Source organism: Sander vitreus, chromosome 4 (assembly GCF_031162955.1).
Source record: "Sander vitreus isolate 19-12246 chromosome 4, sanVit1, whole genome shotgun sequence".
In the NCBI taxonomy this organism is placed as follows: domain Eukaryota; kingdom Metazoa; phylum Chordata; class Actinopteri; order Perciformes; family Percidae; genus Sander; species Sander vitreus.
Genome location: NC_135858.1, coordinates 12,525,318 through 12,542,515, shown reverse-complemented (window position 1 = coordinate 12,542,515; position 17,198 = coordinate 12,525,318). Strand labels below are relative to the sequence as shown.

General features: G+C 41.4%; 1 protein-coding gene and 1 long non-coding RNA gene across 4 annotated transcripts in view; one reads left to right on the top strand and one right to left on the bottom strand.

Moving 5' to 3' along the window:
• Window positions 1-17,198, bottom strand: part of slc4a8 (solute carrier family 4 member 8) — a 34,505-nt gene that overhangs the window by 3,993 nt on the left and 13,314 nt on the right. For 2 of the 3 annotated variants that reach the window (XM_078248349.1, XM_078248351.1), the window contains exons 4-16: window positions 17,017-17,152; window positions 14,292-14,452; window positions 12,095-12,271; window positions 11,433-11,524; window positions 10,758-10,915; window positions 10,563-10,650; window positions 10,295-10,441; window positions 9,641-9,741; window positions 8,918-9,092; window positions 6,790-6,923; window positions 6,427-6,672; window positions 6,005-6,110; window positions 24-185 (exon numbers count right to left, since the gene is read on the bottom strand). In XM_078248349.1, coding sequence (XP_078104475.1) covers window positions 24-185; window positions 6,005-6,110; window positions 6,427-6,672; window positions 6,790-6,923; window positions 8,918-9,092; window positions 9,641-9,741; window positions 10,295-10,441; window positions 10,563-10,650; window positions 10,758-10,915; window positions 11,433-11,524; window positions 12,095-12,271; window positions 14,292-14,452; window positions 17,017-17,152 — 1,883 coding nt within the window. The remainder of the gene's footprint in view (window positions 1-23; window positions 186-6,004; window positions 6,111-6,426; window positions 6,673-6,789; window positions 6,924-8,917; window positions 9,093-9,640; window positions 9,742-10,294; window positions 10,442-10,562; window positions 10,651-10,757; window positions 10,916-11,432; window positions 11,525-12,094; window positions 12,272-14,291; window positions 14,453-17,016; window positions 17,153-17,198) is intronic. The other variant, XM_078248350.1, reaches the window with a different exon arrangement.
• LOC144516762 (uncharacterized) lies at window positions 3,503-10,374 on the top strand. The gene is made up of 4 exons (XR_013501868.1): window positions 3,503-3,983; window positions 8,945-9,144; window positions 10,135-10,193; window positions 10,287-10,374. It is a non-coding gene; the product is annotated as an uncharacterized LOC144516762 (long non-coding RNA).

Below are 17,198 nucleotides of genomic sequence, written 5' to 3'. Positions count from 1 at the left end.
GAGCAGGTATATCGGTTGATTACCTTGGTGGGGAAATAACGACTTGTCTTGAATTGTTTGAGGAAGGCAGACATTAAGAAGGTCGAGAAGAACAAGATGGTAGACCAGAAGAGAACATCTGGGGTGTAGGGGCCATGGTGGCCACATGCTGTCCCAACAAAGTGGCCCTGCAGGCTGACACACTCCTGTAGGTTACATAAGAACAGATGGACTCAGGAGAACTCAAGAGAAAATAGATTCAATTCAATTCAATTCAATTTCAATTTATTTATAAAAGGGACAATGTGCAATTAAAACATAAATGTGACCATTTGATGCATTGCACCAGAGTTAGCCTTTGGCTAATTTACATCTGCAGTCCCTCGAAAAACACAAATACAAATACAACATTTTAAAAGTTGAAACATCACTTAATGAGTAAAAAAAACATGTAACAAATAACAATATTTTACATTTCATATCACTCGCACACACACACACACACACACACACACACACACACACACACACACACACACACACACACACCGTCAGCCCCGTTCGAGAGTAGAGTAAGTAAGTAAGACCAACAGTTGTGAGGAATGATTAACTAACAGTGTGCGTGCATTGCTGAGTCATTCTTAGGTGATTTTTTAAATTAGCTTTAAAGCTACTAAACAAACCACAGCTTTTTACATTGTCCGGGATAGTATTCCATTGGTTAAGGGCTTTGAAAGAGAAAGCTGCCTGCCCAAAGGCTGAAGAGCAAAAGGGTACAGTGCAGTTATGTATGGAAGCTATTCTAGTAGACCTTACAGAACCAGCGGCACGGTAAGTGACAAATTTGCACAAACAGGTAGGAGCCAAGCCATTTAGGATTTTGTACACTGTACACAAATGTGAAAACACTCTAAAATTTTCAAAAGTAAGTAGATTGTGTTTGTATAGTATCCCACAATGGTGATACCTTAATGGCTTTTTGTCGAATACTTTCAAAGCCTGTTTGTACAAGGATTCTAAGCGCTTTATTGTTGTTGGACTTGCCTGCCCCCAACAGGTAATACAGTATGAAATGTGCGAGAAAATGAGAGCATGGAGAAATGTCTTTGCAGCCTCTGTAGAAAGAGAAGATCTAATCTGTCTAAAATTTGCCATGTTGTATTTAATAATATTAGTCATTTTCTTAATATGTTTTTTGAAATTGAGATTTGAGTCCAGTACAACACTTAGATATTTAAATTCAGTGACAGTCTCAATTTGTTCACCCTTAATACAGATGTTTACATCTGGGGTGTGAAACTTGGTTTTAGAAAAGAACATGCCTTTTGTTTTGCTTACATTTAAGGTGAGGCAAGATTGATCTAGCCATTCGATCACTCCATCCAGGGCACTAGCTAGTTTCTCAGCTGCCAGCTGAGCTGATTTAGCATGTGTATATAGAACAGTGTCGTCGGCGTATAGTTGTACCTCTACTCCATGACAGTATTGTGGAAGGTCGTTGAAGTAAAGACTAAAAAGTAGTGGGCCTAATACAGATCCTTGAGATACACCCATTGTGCACTTCAAATTACTAGAGCACACACCTTTGATTTTCACACACTGTGTTCTGTTGGATAGGTATGACGATATCCAAGCAAGTGTATTAGATGAAAAATCGAAATTGGCGAGTTTAGATATAAGGACGTTGTGGTTAACGGTGTCAAAAGCTTTACACAAATCTAAGAATACAGCTCCAACAACTCCGCCTTTGTCAAGATGTAATCTAATTTGCTCTGTTAGGTGTAAGATAGCTGTGTCTGTAGAGTAGTGTTTTCTAAAGCCAAACTGGGCAGGGTTTAACCCAGGATTACAGCTGTTAATGTGGTCAGTTAGTTGTTTTATGACCACTTTCTCTGCAACCTTAGAGACTACTGGCAATATGCGTATGGGTCTATAGTTACTGACTACATGGCGGTCTCCAGATTTAAAAATGGGAGTCACAATAGCATGTTTCCAGTTGTTGGGAAAATAACTGTGTGCAATGGTGAGGTTTACTAAATGAGCAATAGAGGGAGTTAGACTAGCTGAATGTCTTTTAATAAACACTGTGTTCTGATGGAGAGGATCTCTGCTTTTCGAGTTCCTCATGGAGCAGATCACTTTCCTTACTTCTTCTTCACTGACTATATCTAAGTTGAAGCCCTGCCCCACAACAATCAAATTGCTATTTTGTACCTTAAATCTGAAACTGTTTCCCAACTCCTGGACAGATTCAATAAAAAAAGAATTAAATGTAGAGGCAATTGTAGCACTATCATCTATTGTCTTGCCCTGAACGGTGAGCTGGATATCATGTGAGTGATGTTGAGCTCTCCCTGTCAAGCTGTTAATACTTTTCCAAATGTCTTTGCTATTACCTTTAGCCTCGTTCATAAACTGAAGAAAAAAATGTGATTTAGCTAATCTCAGTTCCTTAATCACTTTGTTCCTTAAACCTTTATAAGATAAAATATCGGTGTCTCTTTTGGTCTTAATGGTCCTTTTTAAGGCAGTATCTATTTTTCATCAGTTGCCATAGGTTTTCATTAAACCAAGGCAGATTGACTTTTTTTCAGTTTTTTCTCTGGATTTTCACAGTGAATTTATCTCTGACAGCATTGATCTTTGATGTAAATACCTGACAACTAAGCTCTAAATTTTCAGAGGATAATAAGTCACTCCAGTCCATATTGTTTATCTCATTGTCAAATATGTCTTGTTTACTTTTAGGTATACAGAGAACCTTTGTGTGGTGTGGTGTTGGTACAATGTTCTGAAATCTTTTTTTGGTTAATTTCCTTGCCACCAGAGTTAAATTATGATCTGACAGACCGGTGATCAGATTATAACTTCTTGTTATCCTTTCACATTTATAGAGAAAAATAGGTCAAGTTGTGTACTTGAGCATTTTGTGATTCTAGTTGGGCCTTTTATCAACTGTTCTAGATGGTATTTGTCTGTAATGGCTTTTAAATTTTTCCTTTTAGTCTTGTCTTCTCAGTTACGATTGAAATCCCCCATGCCATGAGAATAATTTCTTTGTTATGATTACATTCTTTTAAAATACCGGTAAATTGTTCATAAAAAGTGTTGTTGGCAGTCAGGGGTCTATAAAATCCTATAATGGTGAAAGACATTTGCTGAGACAAGACAACTTTCAGTGCTATATATTCCAGTGTAGTTGCTGCCTTAAAAAACATGCGTTCGCATTTGATACCATCTTTCACATACATTAATACCCCGCCCCCTTTCCACACAGTTGTCTCGTCTGAAACACTGGTACCCAGTCATTGAAAAAACGCTGATGGGAGTGGTGTGTTGTAACCACGTTTCAGATAGGCACAAAAAAAATCCAAATTTGAGTTCCCCAGTAGATGAGTCAACTGTTCAGTCTTTGAGACAATACTTCTGATGTTGAGGTGACCACCCCTCGGTAAAAGTCCCCTCGGTTTTAGCTTCGGGTCCCAGATGACCTTTGCGTGATTAACTGTTTGAAATGTTTTGAATGAGCCCTGTTTTTTAGAAGTGGGATTAATACACCTCACAACGTCAGGCTGAGAGTCCCCTGTTTGCGCCGGCGTTGCACTAGCCAACTGTTTCAGTTGCCAACTGAAAGAGATCTGTCCGACGGGACTCGCAGCACTGTTGGGTCTGTACTCTCTTGTGAGAGTGAAGCAGACAGTGTTTGGAACTCACCGCTTCCAGGTGTACATGGACGTGGACAGGAGTGTGCCACCAGAGGAAAGCGCCACATCAGGGACGCCGCTCCCCAGACAGAACGAGGCAGCCAGGACACCCCGCTCGCCACCGCCGTCCCCCCGCCTAAACGGGTGGCCACCGTGGGCACCTCCACAAACTGACGAGTGTATTGTCAGAGCAGGGTGAGAATCCAAAACACCTAAATAAGGCAATGAATCGCCAGTGGAGACCAGATGAGACCCAGGATTTGGTTGGATATCACCAGCCAGCAGGAGGACTGCCATCAGGTAGATAATTTTTCTGTGCGGTTGTTTTAAGTTTTCAGTTCTTCGGGAGTTTGTCCAAGTTGTTGGTTGGGTAGCACGGCCGTTGTTTAGGATTTTGGCGTAGATTACATGTTGGCTCCATGGATTGACGATAAAGTCGCGACTACCGTCGCGTTCACAGCCGGGTTGTTGTTGACAGTGTTGGGAGTAACACGTTACAAAAGTAACGCAATTACAGTAATGTATTCCTTTTTGCTGTAACGCAGTAATATAACGCAATACTAATTAAATTTAACGCAACATTTTGTGGTGCATTGTTTTTTTAAGAATTCATCAACACTGCGACACATTTCTTCACAGGAAAAAAAAACGTCTATTATTTCCTGTCGCTGTATTCGGTGGTTGAGATGACTGCAGAGACAAATACATTTGCGAGATAGATATTATTTTCAGGAGTTAATACGCTGCGTTGAAGTGAGCTGTCCTGTTTCTGTTCCCGTGGTCAGAGCCAGAACCAGAGACGGTACGGACAACATGTCCAACAGGTGACGGTATGTCAGCGGCTGACAGATATAAACATGTCGGGAATTAATGTTGAGGCTTGCTACACGTAAATATCATTGCATTTTATCAGCCGTGGAGAGTAACTATGACTGTAGTGGAATGGCTTCGAATGACGACCAAAAACGCTTGTCTTTTACTGTGACCATTTACTGTTCAATATGTTACAGTTTTACAAACAAGAAGTGAACAACTTGAGCCTGACGGACATGTTGCATCTCAGTAAGCTAGCAAGAGTAGGCTACACAACAGACAAGTTCCGTGTAGCCTACTTCAAAATAAAAGCACTTCCTGTGACGGTTCGCAGTAAAACTAAATTACTGTTAAATAAGGTTGTGTAGGCTACCTTTTCACAAATCAGCTGTAAAGGAAAATGTTCAATTATAGTGTGATTACTCACTATTTACATTATTTACAGTAGGCCTACTTGATTTACAGCTATTTGTGAAAAGGTAGTCACAAATCAGCTGTAAATCAAGTAGGCCTACTGTAAATAATGTAAATAGTGAGTAATCACACTATAATTGAACATTTTCCTTTAAACTAAACAACATCAATTTCTTATTCAAGTGCTATAAACTAAAACATTTTACAACAATGCCGTACTTTTAATTGAGTATTTTCATTTTCTCCTACTTTTTATTATACGTTTTACTTATCATTATACGTAGTACAAAATATGAATAATCTATGATGTATTAAAGTGGATAAAGAGGAGACTTTATTGATCCGGTGTTGAAATTCACAAGCTAGCTGCCAAATCAAACATCCCCTGTTATTTTGGTGAAAGTAACTCAAAAGTAATGCAAAAGTAGTGTAACACATTACAATTCAGAGACAGTAATATTGTAATATAACTAATTACTCTCAAATGACAGTAACTAGTAATCTATAATGTATTACATTTTGGAAGTAACTTGCCCAACATTGGTTGTTGATATAAGTGGCAGTTTCGCATAGGTAGTAGCAATATTGCAAACACATAGCTCAAAACAAGTAGTCTTTGAACTATGTCGGTCAGTCCATGCTGTTTTTGAGTATATTTAGAACACAAACCGGTTTCTAGATCAAAATATTGTTTTATCAAAATGATCTGACTGTCAGGAAGGAGTCTACAAAGCTTAAAGGAAAAAAATACAGAAATACAGAAAACCAAGACAAGCCTTTGCTCAGTTATACACACAGCAGTGAAAGGTTAATCCATTAAATGTCCTTGTCAGTGTTTGCAAAGGTCCTTACAGTAAGAGAGGTTAGCTGCTCCAGGGAAGGTGAGCGGATTAGATGAATGTTAACAAACAAACACGTTGGAGCAAAAGCAGTGTGTGCTATCATGTGGAAGTTACATTGAGATTAGGCATCAAAGTGTGTGTGAGTGTGTGTGTGTGTGTGTGTGTGTGTGTGTGTGTGTGTGTGTGTGTGTGTGTGTGTGTGTGTGTTTGTGTGTGTGTGTGTGTGTGTGTGTTTCCACATAGTTACGTTACCTTGACAGTAAGGTTGGTCCATGGTACAACAGAGGCTGTGATGTTTCTCTCACTCCACAGTTCTAAGGTTTTATTACTGGGGTTATCAGGCTCTGTACACCTACAGCTATAGAGAGAGAGAGAGAGAGAGAGAGAGAGAGATGGACAACACAAGGAAAATCAGATTTTCTTTCTGACAGAAAATGGGCTTGCATGCTTGCTATTCTTTAATTAGGCCAGACAAAAAGGGAACTGCATGAAAGGATGTGATCTGAAGGCTTGTAGAGGAGAGCAGGAATGACAACCAGAGCGAAGCCACAAAGTGAGGGGATGGTTGCAGAGAGAGAATGACAGCTTTGTATTCTTTGAGAAGAACAATGCACATGAAAAAACAATGAAAAGTCTACCAGGTGAGCCAGCAGAGTGAACATTTCGTTACTCACTACGCCAGTGTGAGTTTGTCCAGATCGCTGTGTGCATTGAAGGGGTAGACTTCTCCCAAGTAGAAGAGCTTCTCCAAGGCCTCATAGATGAAGATGAGGCAGATGAGGGCGGCAAAGGCCTCCTCTGTGAACCGAGTGATGTAGCACACCAGAGAGCTAGCATCAGTGGCAACCAACACCAAACACAGCAGGGCCGTCCACAGGCCGATGCAAGTCCTCAGCGACAGATAGGACAGGTTGTAGTCCCTGATGTAAAAAGGAGAAAAGGAGTTTGTAGGGGATGACAGGGAATATATAATCAGTTAGAAAAGGACTGCACCAGTGATAATAAAAATGTCACAAACAGGTTGTTGTAATACATACTTGCAGAACTTGAAGAGGATTTTCTCAAAAACCAGCACAGGACCTGTGCTGCCTAGAATGGTGAGAGGCTGACCAGCAAACACAGAGTAGGCTACTCCAGTCATAGACGCACCGAGTAAGGACTCTATGGCACTCTGTAACAAATGTGGAAATAGAGAGTGTTTGTCTCATACTCAGTAACATGTACACTGTCTATAATATTCTAATCACACTGCAGTGTTTCCCATACATAGGTTCTACTTGGGTGCACCGCCCAGGTAGATTGAGACCCGCCCAGGTAGATCAAATCCGAATGAAAGCAACACCAAAGCACTTTTCCTCTTCGGTCCCCCTACAGGTTGGAAGCAGAATTGTCCATTACCGTTCTCATTTGAACTACAGAGCCGCTACCCGATCTGGCAAACTTGCATAGTGCGGTTTTAGCCGGTAGAGGGCCGCAAAGCGAATGCAGAAGTACCATTCACCCTGTTACAAGTTGATGAACCACTGAAACGATTTTGGAAACATTATTTTAAGGTATTAAGGAATCTTTGGTGTTGCTTTACATTTTTTTCCCAATCAACAATGTATTTTTTACAGCGCGCACAGACCAGTGGTCTCCAGACCCGACCCCTTGTGAAGTCGCACTCTGCGTGCATGACACACAGCGTCAGTTCTTCACTTCAGGCTAGTAGCATGCTGCTGGTGGTCTTGCCATTGGATTAACTGTATTAAACCGTAGAAATGCCGCGGCCACACCGCTGTGAAAGCACCCTGTACGTAATTTATCAGAGTTTGGTTGTTACACCTGTCAGCGGCAGTGTCCTCCACTCCATATCTTTATAATGGCACTAACTGGAGCTAACCACTGACGGAGCTAAACAGTGAACAGTGTGTTTACAATCCTCAAAACACGGAATAAAACACTTTAGAAAACGAACAAAGAACTAAGGGAGGCACCCTTAGTTCCAGGCACGTCCAGCTGGGAGGAGGCCTCGGGGAAGACCCAGGACTAGGTGGAGGGATTATATCTCCAACCTGGCCTGGGAACGCCTCGGGATCCCCCAGTCGGAGCTGGTTAATGTGGCTCGGGAAAGGGAAGTTTGGGGTCCCCTGCTGGAACTGCTACCCCCACGACCCGATACCGGATAAGCGGACGAAGATGGATGGATGGATGTATGGACAAAGAACTAAAAAAAAATATTTAGTCTTATGTGATTTAATAGGAATTAGGAGGAGACAGTGTTGAGATTTTTAATAACATGTAACTATGGATCGTAGTATTAAAGTGCTGATATTATGCTTTTTGGCTTTCCCCCTTTCCTTTATTGTGTTATATATCTTTTTGTGCACGTTATAGGTTTACAAAGTGAAAAAGCCCAAAGTCCACCCCAAAAGGACTTACCATCTTCCAGAGAAAACATTGTTCACAAACTGCTCCAAACAGCTCTGTTGTAGTCCAGCCTTTACTTCCGTGACGAACGTGCGTCACTTTGTAACACACGTTATAATGCTCGCCTAGCTGCTAGCATGGCACTCCCTCATACTCTGCAACTGACAAGCTAGCAGTACTTACTGCACATGTGCGACTCCAAACAAAGATGGTACAGAAGTGTGATATCTCACTCTGTAGCTAAAACAGAGAGCTCAACACACAGGGTGAAAAGAGGAGCTGCAGCAATGTGCAGTACAACAAATATATGGTGTTTTCTGAAAATTAAACCACATAAACCTATTCTGGTACAACCTCTAAATACAATTATGAACCTGAAAATGAGCATAATATGAGCACTTTAAAGTTAAGTTACATATAGCCTATTTGGGCTCTGGGTAATCAGGTATTTTATCTGCTGAACCATAACATTTGACAAACCAACCAGATTTAATTGACAAAGCACATCATGGCTACACTTATCTGTATCATCTTTTAGTCTGAGGTGTTTAATATGTAAATAGTTATTTATTTGGAAAGTATCTGAAGTTATGTAGTGTAGTCATTGTTTTCAATAAATAGTTCATAAACCTTTGTTTGACTAGGTTTTACTGAACCCAGCCATCACGCGCTGCGCCACCCACCACCACAAGTAAATTCGCAACCTGTGGGAAACACTGCACTGCAGTATGTGTCTGAGCGTGTTTGTGCTCTTACAATGCGTCCCTCTGTCGCCTCCCCCAGCAGTCCTCCAAAGGTGATGACAGGAGACATGCAGGCACAGTAGAGGAAGAGGAAAGAGGCCACACACTGGAGGCTCAGACCGTCCTTAAAGTCACTCAGATAGAACGGAGCTTTCCTCTTGATGTCCAGTATCAGACCACCAAACAACCTAATCATGGCATGCAACAAAAGAAGAGAGGTGCTCAAGAGATGTAAGAGAGGTAATGTCAAGCTAAAACACCCAAAACCTCCGATGGGTCTCGTTGGTGGTAGTGTTCTGTGTTGCACCTGTAACCACACTTATCAGTGACGTCACAGTATCCTAGAGTACACTTACTGCATCAAGATGAGAAGTTAAACCACTGAAGGTCAACAAAACGAGATTTAACAGGAAGAATGTTTTTGTGCATGTTTGTCTTTCAGACTATCACACTTGGGTTGTCACTTGCTTGTCCAACCTCAGCTCCTCACAACTTCACATTTAGATTTGGTGTATCTAGCAACTGCCAAACATGATGGAGAGTGCTAACTCAGCCCCAGGCTTCCATACAGAAAACACAACAGAGGCCATGTTTTCCACAGTCTTTATGAAAACGTCTCCCGATATTCACCAATTGCGTTGTATAACATCTTTCTTTTTTTGACACCTGAATTTAGCTTCTATATTTACCATGATAGATATTACAGCAGCCATTACTAAAGCAAATGACAGCTTACCTTCCAGTTCTCTGTAGCTCTGGTCCGTGGTGCTCAGCATGTAGTTCTTCCTCTACCTGGAAGGCTCCGCCATTAGAGACTCCTGGCGTCTTTCTCTTCTCCTGCAGGCACCCAGTCCATGAACAGACAAATTAAAAAATAGCTCTTTATTTATTTATTTTACCTTTCATTTAACCAGGAAAAGACTCATTGAGATTAAAAATCTCTTTTTCAAGAGTGTCCTGGCCAAGACAGGCAGCAGTACAACCACACATACACACAAAATACACAAAAACATTCAAAACATAAAACAACTGAATAAGCACTTTTTTCAAAGTCAACCACAATCCTAAATACATCAGGCAAATCATCTACAGCCAGATGTGCTGATTCCAAGTCAATTAGCATCCTCTTAAAAGCGACCAATGAGACCAGCTCATTAAGTTTCATGGATTTCTGTAACTTGTTCCAGGTAGAGGGAACAGCAAACTTAAATGCCTTTTTCCCCAATTCAGTTCTAACCTTTGGAACAGACAGAAGGAGAAGATCCTGGGAATGAAGATTCTAAGTCCCGGTACTACACTTACACTTTCGTATGTATACACCCACCCTTGGTTTTATTGCACCCGTAACAAAGTTGTAAAATGAATCTTTGTCAATGTCATAGCTGTGTACCTGAGAGGGGACACTCTTTGGTGGCTCGATGCGGATGGAGGGGTCCCACTCTCCTGGTGGCAGGACCGTCACCTGGTCCAGAAATTCATCTATCCCAGCCAGCAGGTCACTTCTGTCCTTTGCCTTGTAGGCTACATCATGGAAGATCTGGTTCCAGACAAAAGGACAAAGGAAAATAAACTGACTGCCTTTGCAAGACAGATGTTGATATTTAATTTGTTCTGTGAAGGTTTCTGAAGTTAGATATTAATTGACAACATTTTCTTACTTCATCTGTCATGATGGTCGCCATGGAGCGTCCAATTTCATGGTATTGCTGAGCTTTTCCATCGGGGCCCAGCAGAATGAAGAGGAACCTGATATTTGTCAGCAGATTATTTAGACTATGTAAAGCATTCCTGGATTATTGACTTGACACATCATTTAAATGTATGACTAAACAACTGTTTATGTGGCAGTCTACCTGGTAGGTATGGGGACCTCAGTGAGTCCAGTGAGCAGCACAGCAGGGGAGAGGCGAACAAAGGCCACAATGGGCCTCTCCAGGAAGTCCAGTTCTCCCACCAGTACATTGGAGGCCTCTGCACCCTCTGGGATCTTCTTCATGAAGTGCATGTCCACCTGGTGAGACAAGGCAGAAATGACTTAATACCTAAGAGTTGTACATAAAGCTCTCCCACCACAGGTGCAGTATAATGTCAGATGAGCTAGATAGAATTGCAGTGCTAGGGGTGTTAAACTATACAGATATGCACTACAAAATCCCAGGTGGAAATTACTGGCTAAATGGAAGCTTGTATCTTTGTCCTATGTGGCTGTACTTAACAGTCTTGCAGTGATGGGCTGCTGCTGCTGTGGGATACACTTTGACCAAATGTAGTTCTCCTGTTGTTTCATAGGGGGCACTATGTGACCTATCTGATGAAAGCACACCAAACATTGATTACAGATCTTAGCAGTGTGCAAGCTCCAGCACATGCATAAAGCTGATGATCCTACATTGCTGTAGTCAGAAGTGTTAATTATATCTACCACTTTCTATATTCTAGTGTGGTCTTCACAGCATCCATGCAAAGCCATGAACAGTGTGCACGGAGAAACGGCACACATTTATGAGAAAGAAAACTTGCTTGTTTACCTTGCTAAGGTCCACTGGGGCGCTGTCTTGTCCCCCACCGTTCTTAGCAGGTTCTGTAGTTGGCGGAAGCTGGGGAGATGTGGCTGACCCTGCTATACGGTAAGGTGTAGGTGTGTATGTGCACATAAGTGTGTATGTGTGTTTGAGAGAGAGAGAGAAAGAGGATCAGAGTTAGTACATATATAATACAAACAAAAACTATGAGGGAAGGTTAGTAGTAGTATTAGCTGCCATATCGCCCATTTGCTCAGTAACATGTTTTGGCAGTCTGTCCCTAAAAGCATTAGTGACAGCATAAGTGATTAGCACAAGTGTTACTGTTTAGAGATCATGCTTTCCTATGTGTCTGTTACTTAGTCTTGTTGCTTTAAGTCTCCTCATGTTTACTCGTATTCCATAGTTTTTCTCCATCCATCATTCTGATATAAAAAGTCTTATGTAATCTTATTATAGCAAACAGCTGTCTCTGACTAGTAATTATAGTAAGTAATTATAAGTCAACTCATATTTCTAAGACTGCACTAATTCTGATGTGCAAAAGCAATTATAATTTAAATCCATAAGAGTAGATTTCTACATTTGATTCATACCAAGAAATTGAAATGATCCGTGATAACTCAATGTAATATGTGTGTGCATATGATGCACAGTGTGAAACCCACCTGTCAGATGGAGCTCTGACTGTTTGCGGGTTCCTTCAGCGATGGAGCGCACCATGGGCATCAGGTTCTTCTTCTTCTCGTTCTGGTGGTGGTGTCTCTTCAGCAGAGCCTCACGCACCTTCACTCTCACAGAGTCGTCCAGCTCATTGGACGCCTCCTGGTGGTCCAGCACCATGTCTTCAACACAAGGACAAAGAAATCAGACTTTGGACTTTTTCAAATCAATGGCATCAGACAGCTTTTATTTGTACAGTATGCATTTATTTGTGCTATTTTGACCAGAACTGTAATCCATTTATAATCAATAAGCTCTACACACAAAATAATACTAATAGGCCTTTCCATCCAAACGTGGTTAGCGCTGCGTTAGCTTTTTCCTTTAATTTCTGTAGTTAAAATGTAATAATCTGTCAACATGTAAAGCCACAGTGCTGAGCAGAAAGTGTGTGTGTTGGAAGTGGTACTGCAGAGAATAATCACCATCTCTTTATCTCTCTCACCCCTTCTGCTCTCCTCCCTCTCCCAGTCTTTTCTTTTTCATACTGACTTGCTGAGTCAGTACTGGATCTTTCCTTCCTTTCCTTCCCTCCTCCACAGTCAATCAAAGTGTCTGCCTGACACACACACACACATACGTGAACACTGCAGTGCCAGCAATCATTCTGAGCACACTTCAAGGACAGCGCTAATATGTCGAGCTCAGCTCAGTATAATCAGCCATGTTACAGTAATAAGGACAGTGACAAGTGAACCGCCTGAAACAAAATGTACCTAATGTAGCCTCCACCCACACTTCATAGACTTGAGATATTGCTTCTAATTTAAAACCACAGCAACAGCTCTGCCTCCTCTGGTGTCTCACTAAACAGGTGACCATCAGTTATTCATATGCAACATACATTCAATAATATCTGTCGTGTTAAAAACAGTGTATAGATTAGAATATGCAATTTATGCAACGTCAAGCTTGTTCTATTACTTTGTCTTGGCCTCAGTTTGCCACACCAAAATAAGCAAAAATAACTTTTTTTGTCTTTATCTCTTCTACCATCTTAGCTACTGTTTGGAGTCCAGGTGCTGCTGGCAGGAGTCATGTGGAGAAGAGAGGGACTTAAGAAGAGTAGTGGAAATCTGGAGAAGAGGAATGATTGCAGGCAACAAGGTCATTCAGGGTGTAAACCTCTCATATATTTGAGGAAGACTTAGAGTGTGTGTGTGTGTGTGTGTGTGTGTGTGTGTGTGTGTGGGGGGGGGGGTGTTTGCATGGAATTCACTGCCAGACCACATCAGACACTGTGACTCAGTTACTGACTTTAAAAACAGACTTAAAACATATCTCTTCAAGACGGCTTATGGACTGACTGACTTTTATTTTTATTTTTATGAGATGACTATAGTTTTGACGACCTATTTTTTGAAATGTAAAATGTATTATTATTATTATTATTTGTACTGTATATAAAATCATCGGGTTTAGAACTGTGGTAATTTTCTTACACATTGGACGTAGATGGGCAGTGCTTATCCAATCGTGTGCTTGCATGCAAATTACAGGTGCAACGAAATTGCATACTTGTATGCAAATGAGCTTGAACTGTGGCAGCAGCTTTAGGAAATTGTAGATGAAATGCAAATCAGGTTCAACAGAAGTTCAGCTGCAATATTCCAGGAAAACAACCTTAGAGCAACCGTACAGTTTGTTCAGCTTAATTGAGACAAACTGAGGCTTCACAGCCACTGGTACAGGGTTGCAACATGTAATGACACTGGACAGTGCTTGTGTATGTTTACATCTCTATGATTGACAACTTGTGTGTCTTTATGTGTTTATGCATCCAGCACGGTGATAATGCTGCTCGCAGGCCTGTACTGCATGTGTGTCTCCTCTCTTATGAGGATAAATTGATTTGTAGCAGACATCCAGCGAACATCTCGGTTGAGATATGGAGTCTGTTTTATATCAATAAATGTAATGTATTTGACAGGAGCAAGAAGTGACTTTAGAGAGCAGGAAAGGGAAAGACAGGAAAACAAATTGTGGAATCATATATCCATTTGAAGAAGCAACACCTGTCACTAACACCAATGACAAAAACTGATTTCTTACAATGTCCTTATGAAAAATTGTTCAAACAGCTCTTCTTTTTCTCTCGTAATAGATAGCGCTCTGGTACTGAGATATTAATATATGTCTCACCTGCAATCTCTTCGATGCTGTCAGCATGCATGTCAAGCAACACGCTGCCATTGATGATGCAACTGCGGAGCTCAAACAGGCTGTGGAGGGAGAGAGTAGCGACATAGGGCTTGCTCCACCTCTCCCCGCCATCCTCCACGTCTTCCTCAAACTTCAGCCACCTGTAAGGTAAAACAGGCGAGACGTTTGCAAGTAGAAGTAAGTGCGAAGTGTTGTTACTTTATTCATCAAATTTCGTTACAACTTAAAAATGCTCTTAAATTCAGGAGAGTTCATGAGGTTTCTTAAGTCAGTTGAGAGTAGATCCCAGATGATTGCAGTACAAAGACACAACACACATCTTTTGAGACATCTGGAGTGATTGTATAAAATATCATTGGTCATGATGAAGGCTATCTAAAGCAATATATATCATTCAGCAGCGAGGTAGATTGATCATATTATTTGCAATTCATTTGAACATTTCAAACACCATTTTCTGCCAGCAACAAGAATAACGCTGACATTGATTTTGATTGCTTTTCTTTTTGTTTCCATTTTAGCCATTTTTCCCATTATTCAATCCCTATTTATGAATTTTTATTTTATATTAGAAATATATAAGATATATTAAATTCTAGTGAGGATACTAAGGAGTTAACATAAACAAAATAAACTTTTTGAAAATAATTTAAATTAGGTTTTTGCAGACACATCACTGAGTAAATCAAAGGATAAAAACAAATAAAAAATATGGCAGATGTAGCATTAAATCCTTGCCTCTGACTGGCTATTCCTACATGGTTAATCATGTGTTGTTCTTAACATGTTACTAATCCTACACTTTGCTGTAAGTAGGTGTGAGTTGCTTGATTGATTTGTGTTAAGAACTTCATACCCCCATGATGGGTCTTCAGAGCATTCTTAAGTTTAATACTTAGAGCTTTGATCAATACAGGCCCAGATCAACTCAGTGCAGACAGGGAGAAAGGAGCATTAGAGCTTAAAGGGGTGATAGAATGGTTATATAGGGTATTTCACACTGTTCCTTAAGGTCTCCTAACATTGGTTAGGCTGAAAATGGCCCGGGTGCTGTTTTATGCGCCCTAATGCAACACTGTGGAATAGCACTAGAAAGAAACAAGAGGTTTTCTCCCTTATATGGTATGCTCATGAATATTTAGATGAGCTGCACGCTGATTGGATGGTTTACAATGACGCATGCTGCTGCAACATGAGAAGAGAGGGGAGGGGCTGCTCCTCTCAGCATACGGTGCTGCCGGCTCCTCTGCTCCTCACAGAACAGAAGAGAGAGACCGTGACTGTTTTGGCAGCCACAGGAAAGAATTACCTCGCATGCTCGACAATACTGGCGTCTTTTCTACAGAAAGTTGCCAGATTTGTCACTAGTCGCTTTTGTAAAAAGGTCCCTAACTCATCAACTAATGTTACTGTACAAAGCACGAGAGACACAGTTTAGTAACAGTTTAGTCATCCTCCAGTGTGTTGCGCACACACACACACACACACCAATGTTTCGACAACTAGTGTTGTCGTAACATTACCCTTGGGAAATAAAAAAGTTCCACTAGTTCAGTGTCTCAGCACAGGGACATTTAGCGGAGACTGAAGCCCACAGGCACACAGACCGAGAACAGCACAACAGCTGCAGCAGCAGTAGCTCCAGCAGTGCACCGCCCATTGCAAGTCCTCTGCGCCGCCGCGTTAGATCCACAACTCCCGCTCCATTGCCTGCGGCCGTTGCCCGTGTTGTAAATTAATTTATTAATATCAGGGAACATGCCTGCCACACTCGCAGTTACGCGGTAACTAGACCACCAACTACCACAGACCTGACGGAGCTCCACGACCGGCAGCATGGTGCTCTGTACCCAGCGCACAGTCATCTTTTCTGGGGTAACTTAACCACTAACTACCGCTTACCTAGAGCACCATGACTGACGGCAGCACGCGATGAAATGTGAAAAGTATCAGCATTCCCTGTAGACCCTGGAACACTGCATTTATGACCGTGGTTCATTTTCAATATCCTTGAAAAACTTCCAAACTTTCTTCTTTGTAATTCCACTGGAAGTGTAAAGCTCGCAGCTAAACTAGTGTCTGACATCTACTTGACCTACATTTAGAAGAGCAGCTGGTCTCAGACCAGTGGTCTGTAGCTATGTAAATTTGCAAGTAGAAGTAAGTACTGACAAAGGTAGAGACCAGAGCCAAATAAGGTACAGCCACCGAGTTGACGTCAACTATTAGCTTCGTTGGGATTTGCCCGTTTTCAGCGGCAGTTTCAAATTATGAGATTTGCATAGGAAAGGGATTTTGAGGTTCTATGTATGTCCTATTTACCCACCGAACTGTCGTTATTCAACTATGACAAGGTAAACTCGGTTTTGCATTCTATCAACCCTTTAAAAAGAAAGATGTTTTTCTTTCCTCCCAGAAAAAATGCTGTTGACATAAATATTAACCACACAATTGGAGAGAAAGGTTTGACATCAGCATGTGAAACTGAGCTTTGGCATTTGACCAGAATGAATTAGATCACAGCAGTGTTTTTTTTGTCACTCCTCTCTTTGGAGCTTTGAGCAAACTGACCAAAATATTATCCACTGAGCTTTAAATGTAACTACACGTCTCTCTTCGTAACAATACAGCTGTAGAGCTGCTGGGCTGTCACAAGAGCTATTGCCAAGCATTGTTGCCAACAGCTCCCAGAGGAGCTCCTGACCTGGCTGTTTCCTTCCACTCAGCATCCTTGCCATCCCTCACACAGATCTCATCCAGCTCAGTGAACAGCTCGTGGGCCACATGTTCAGCATCCTCCTCTGTGCCCAGAATGAACTGGACCCGCTGGGACGGTGTGTCTGTTGAAGCAAGAGGATGCGACGGAGCAACAAGAGGTGAAATGTG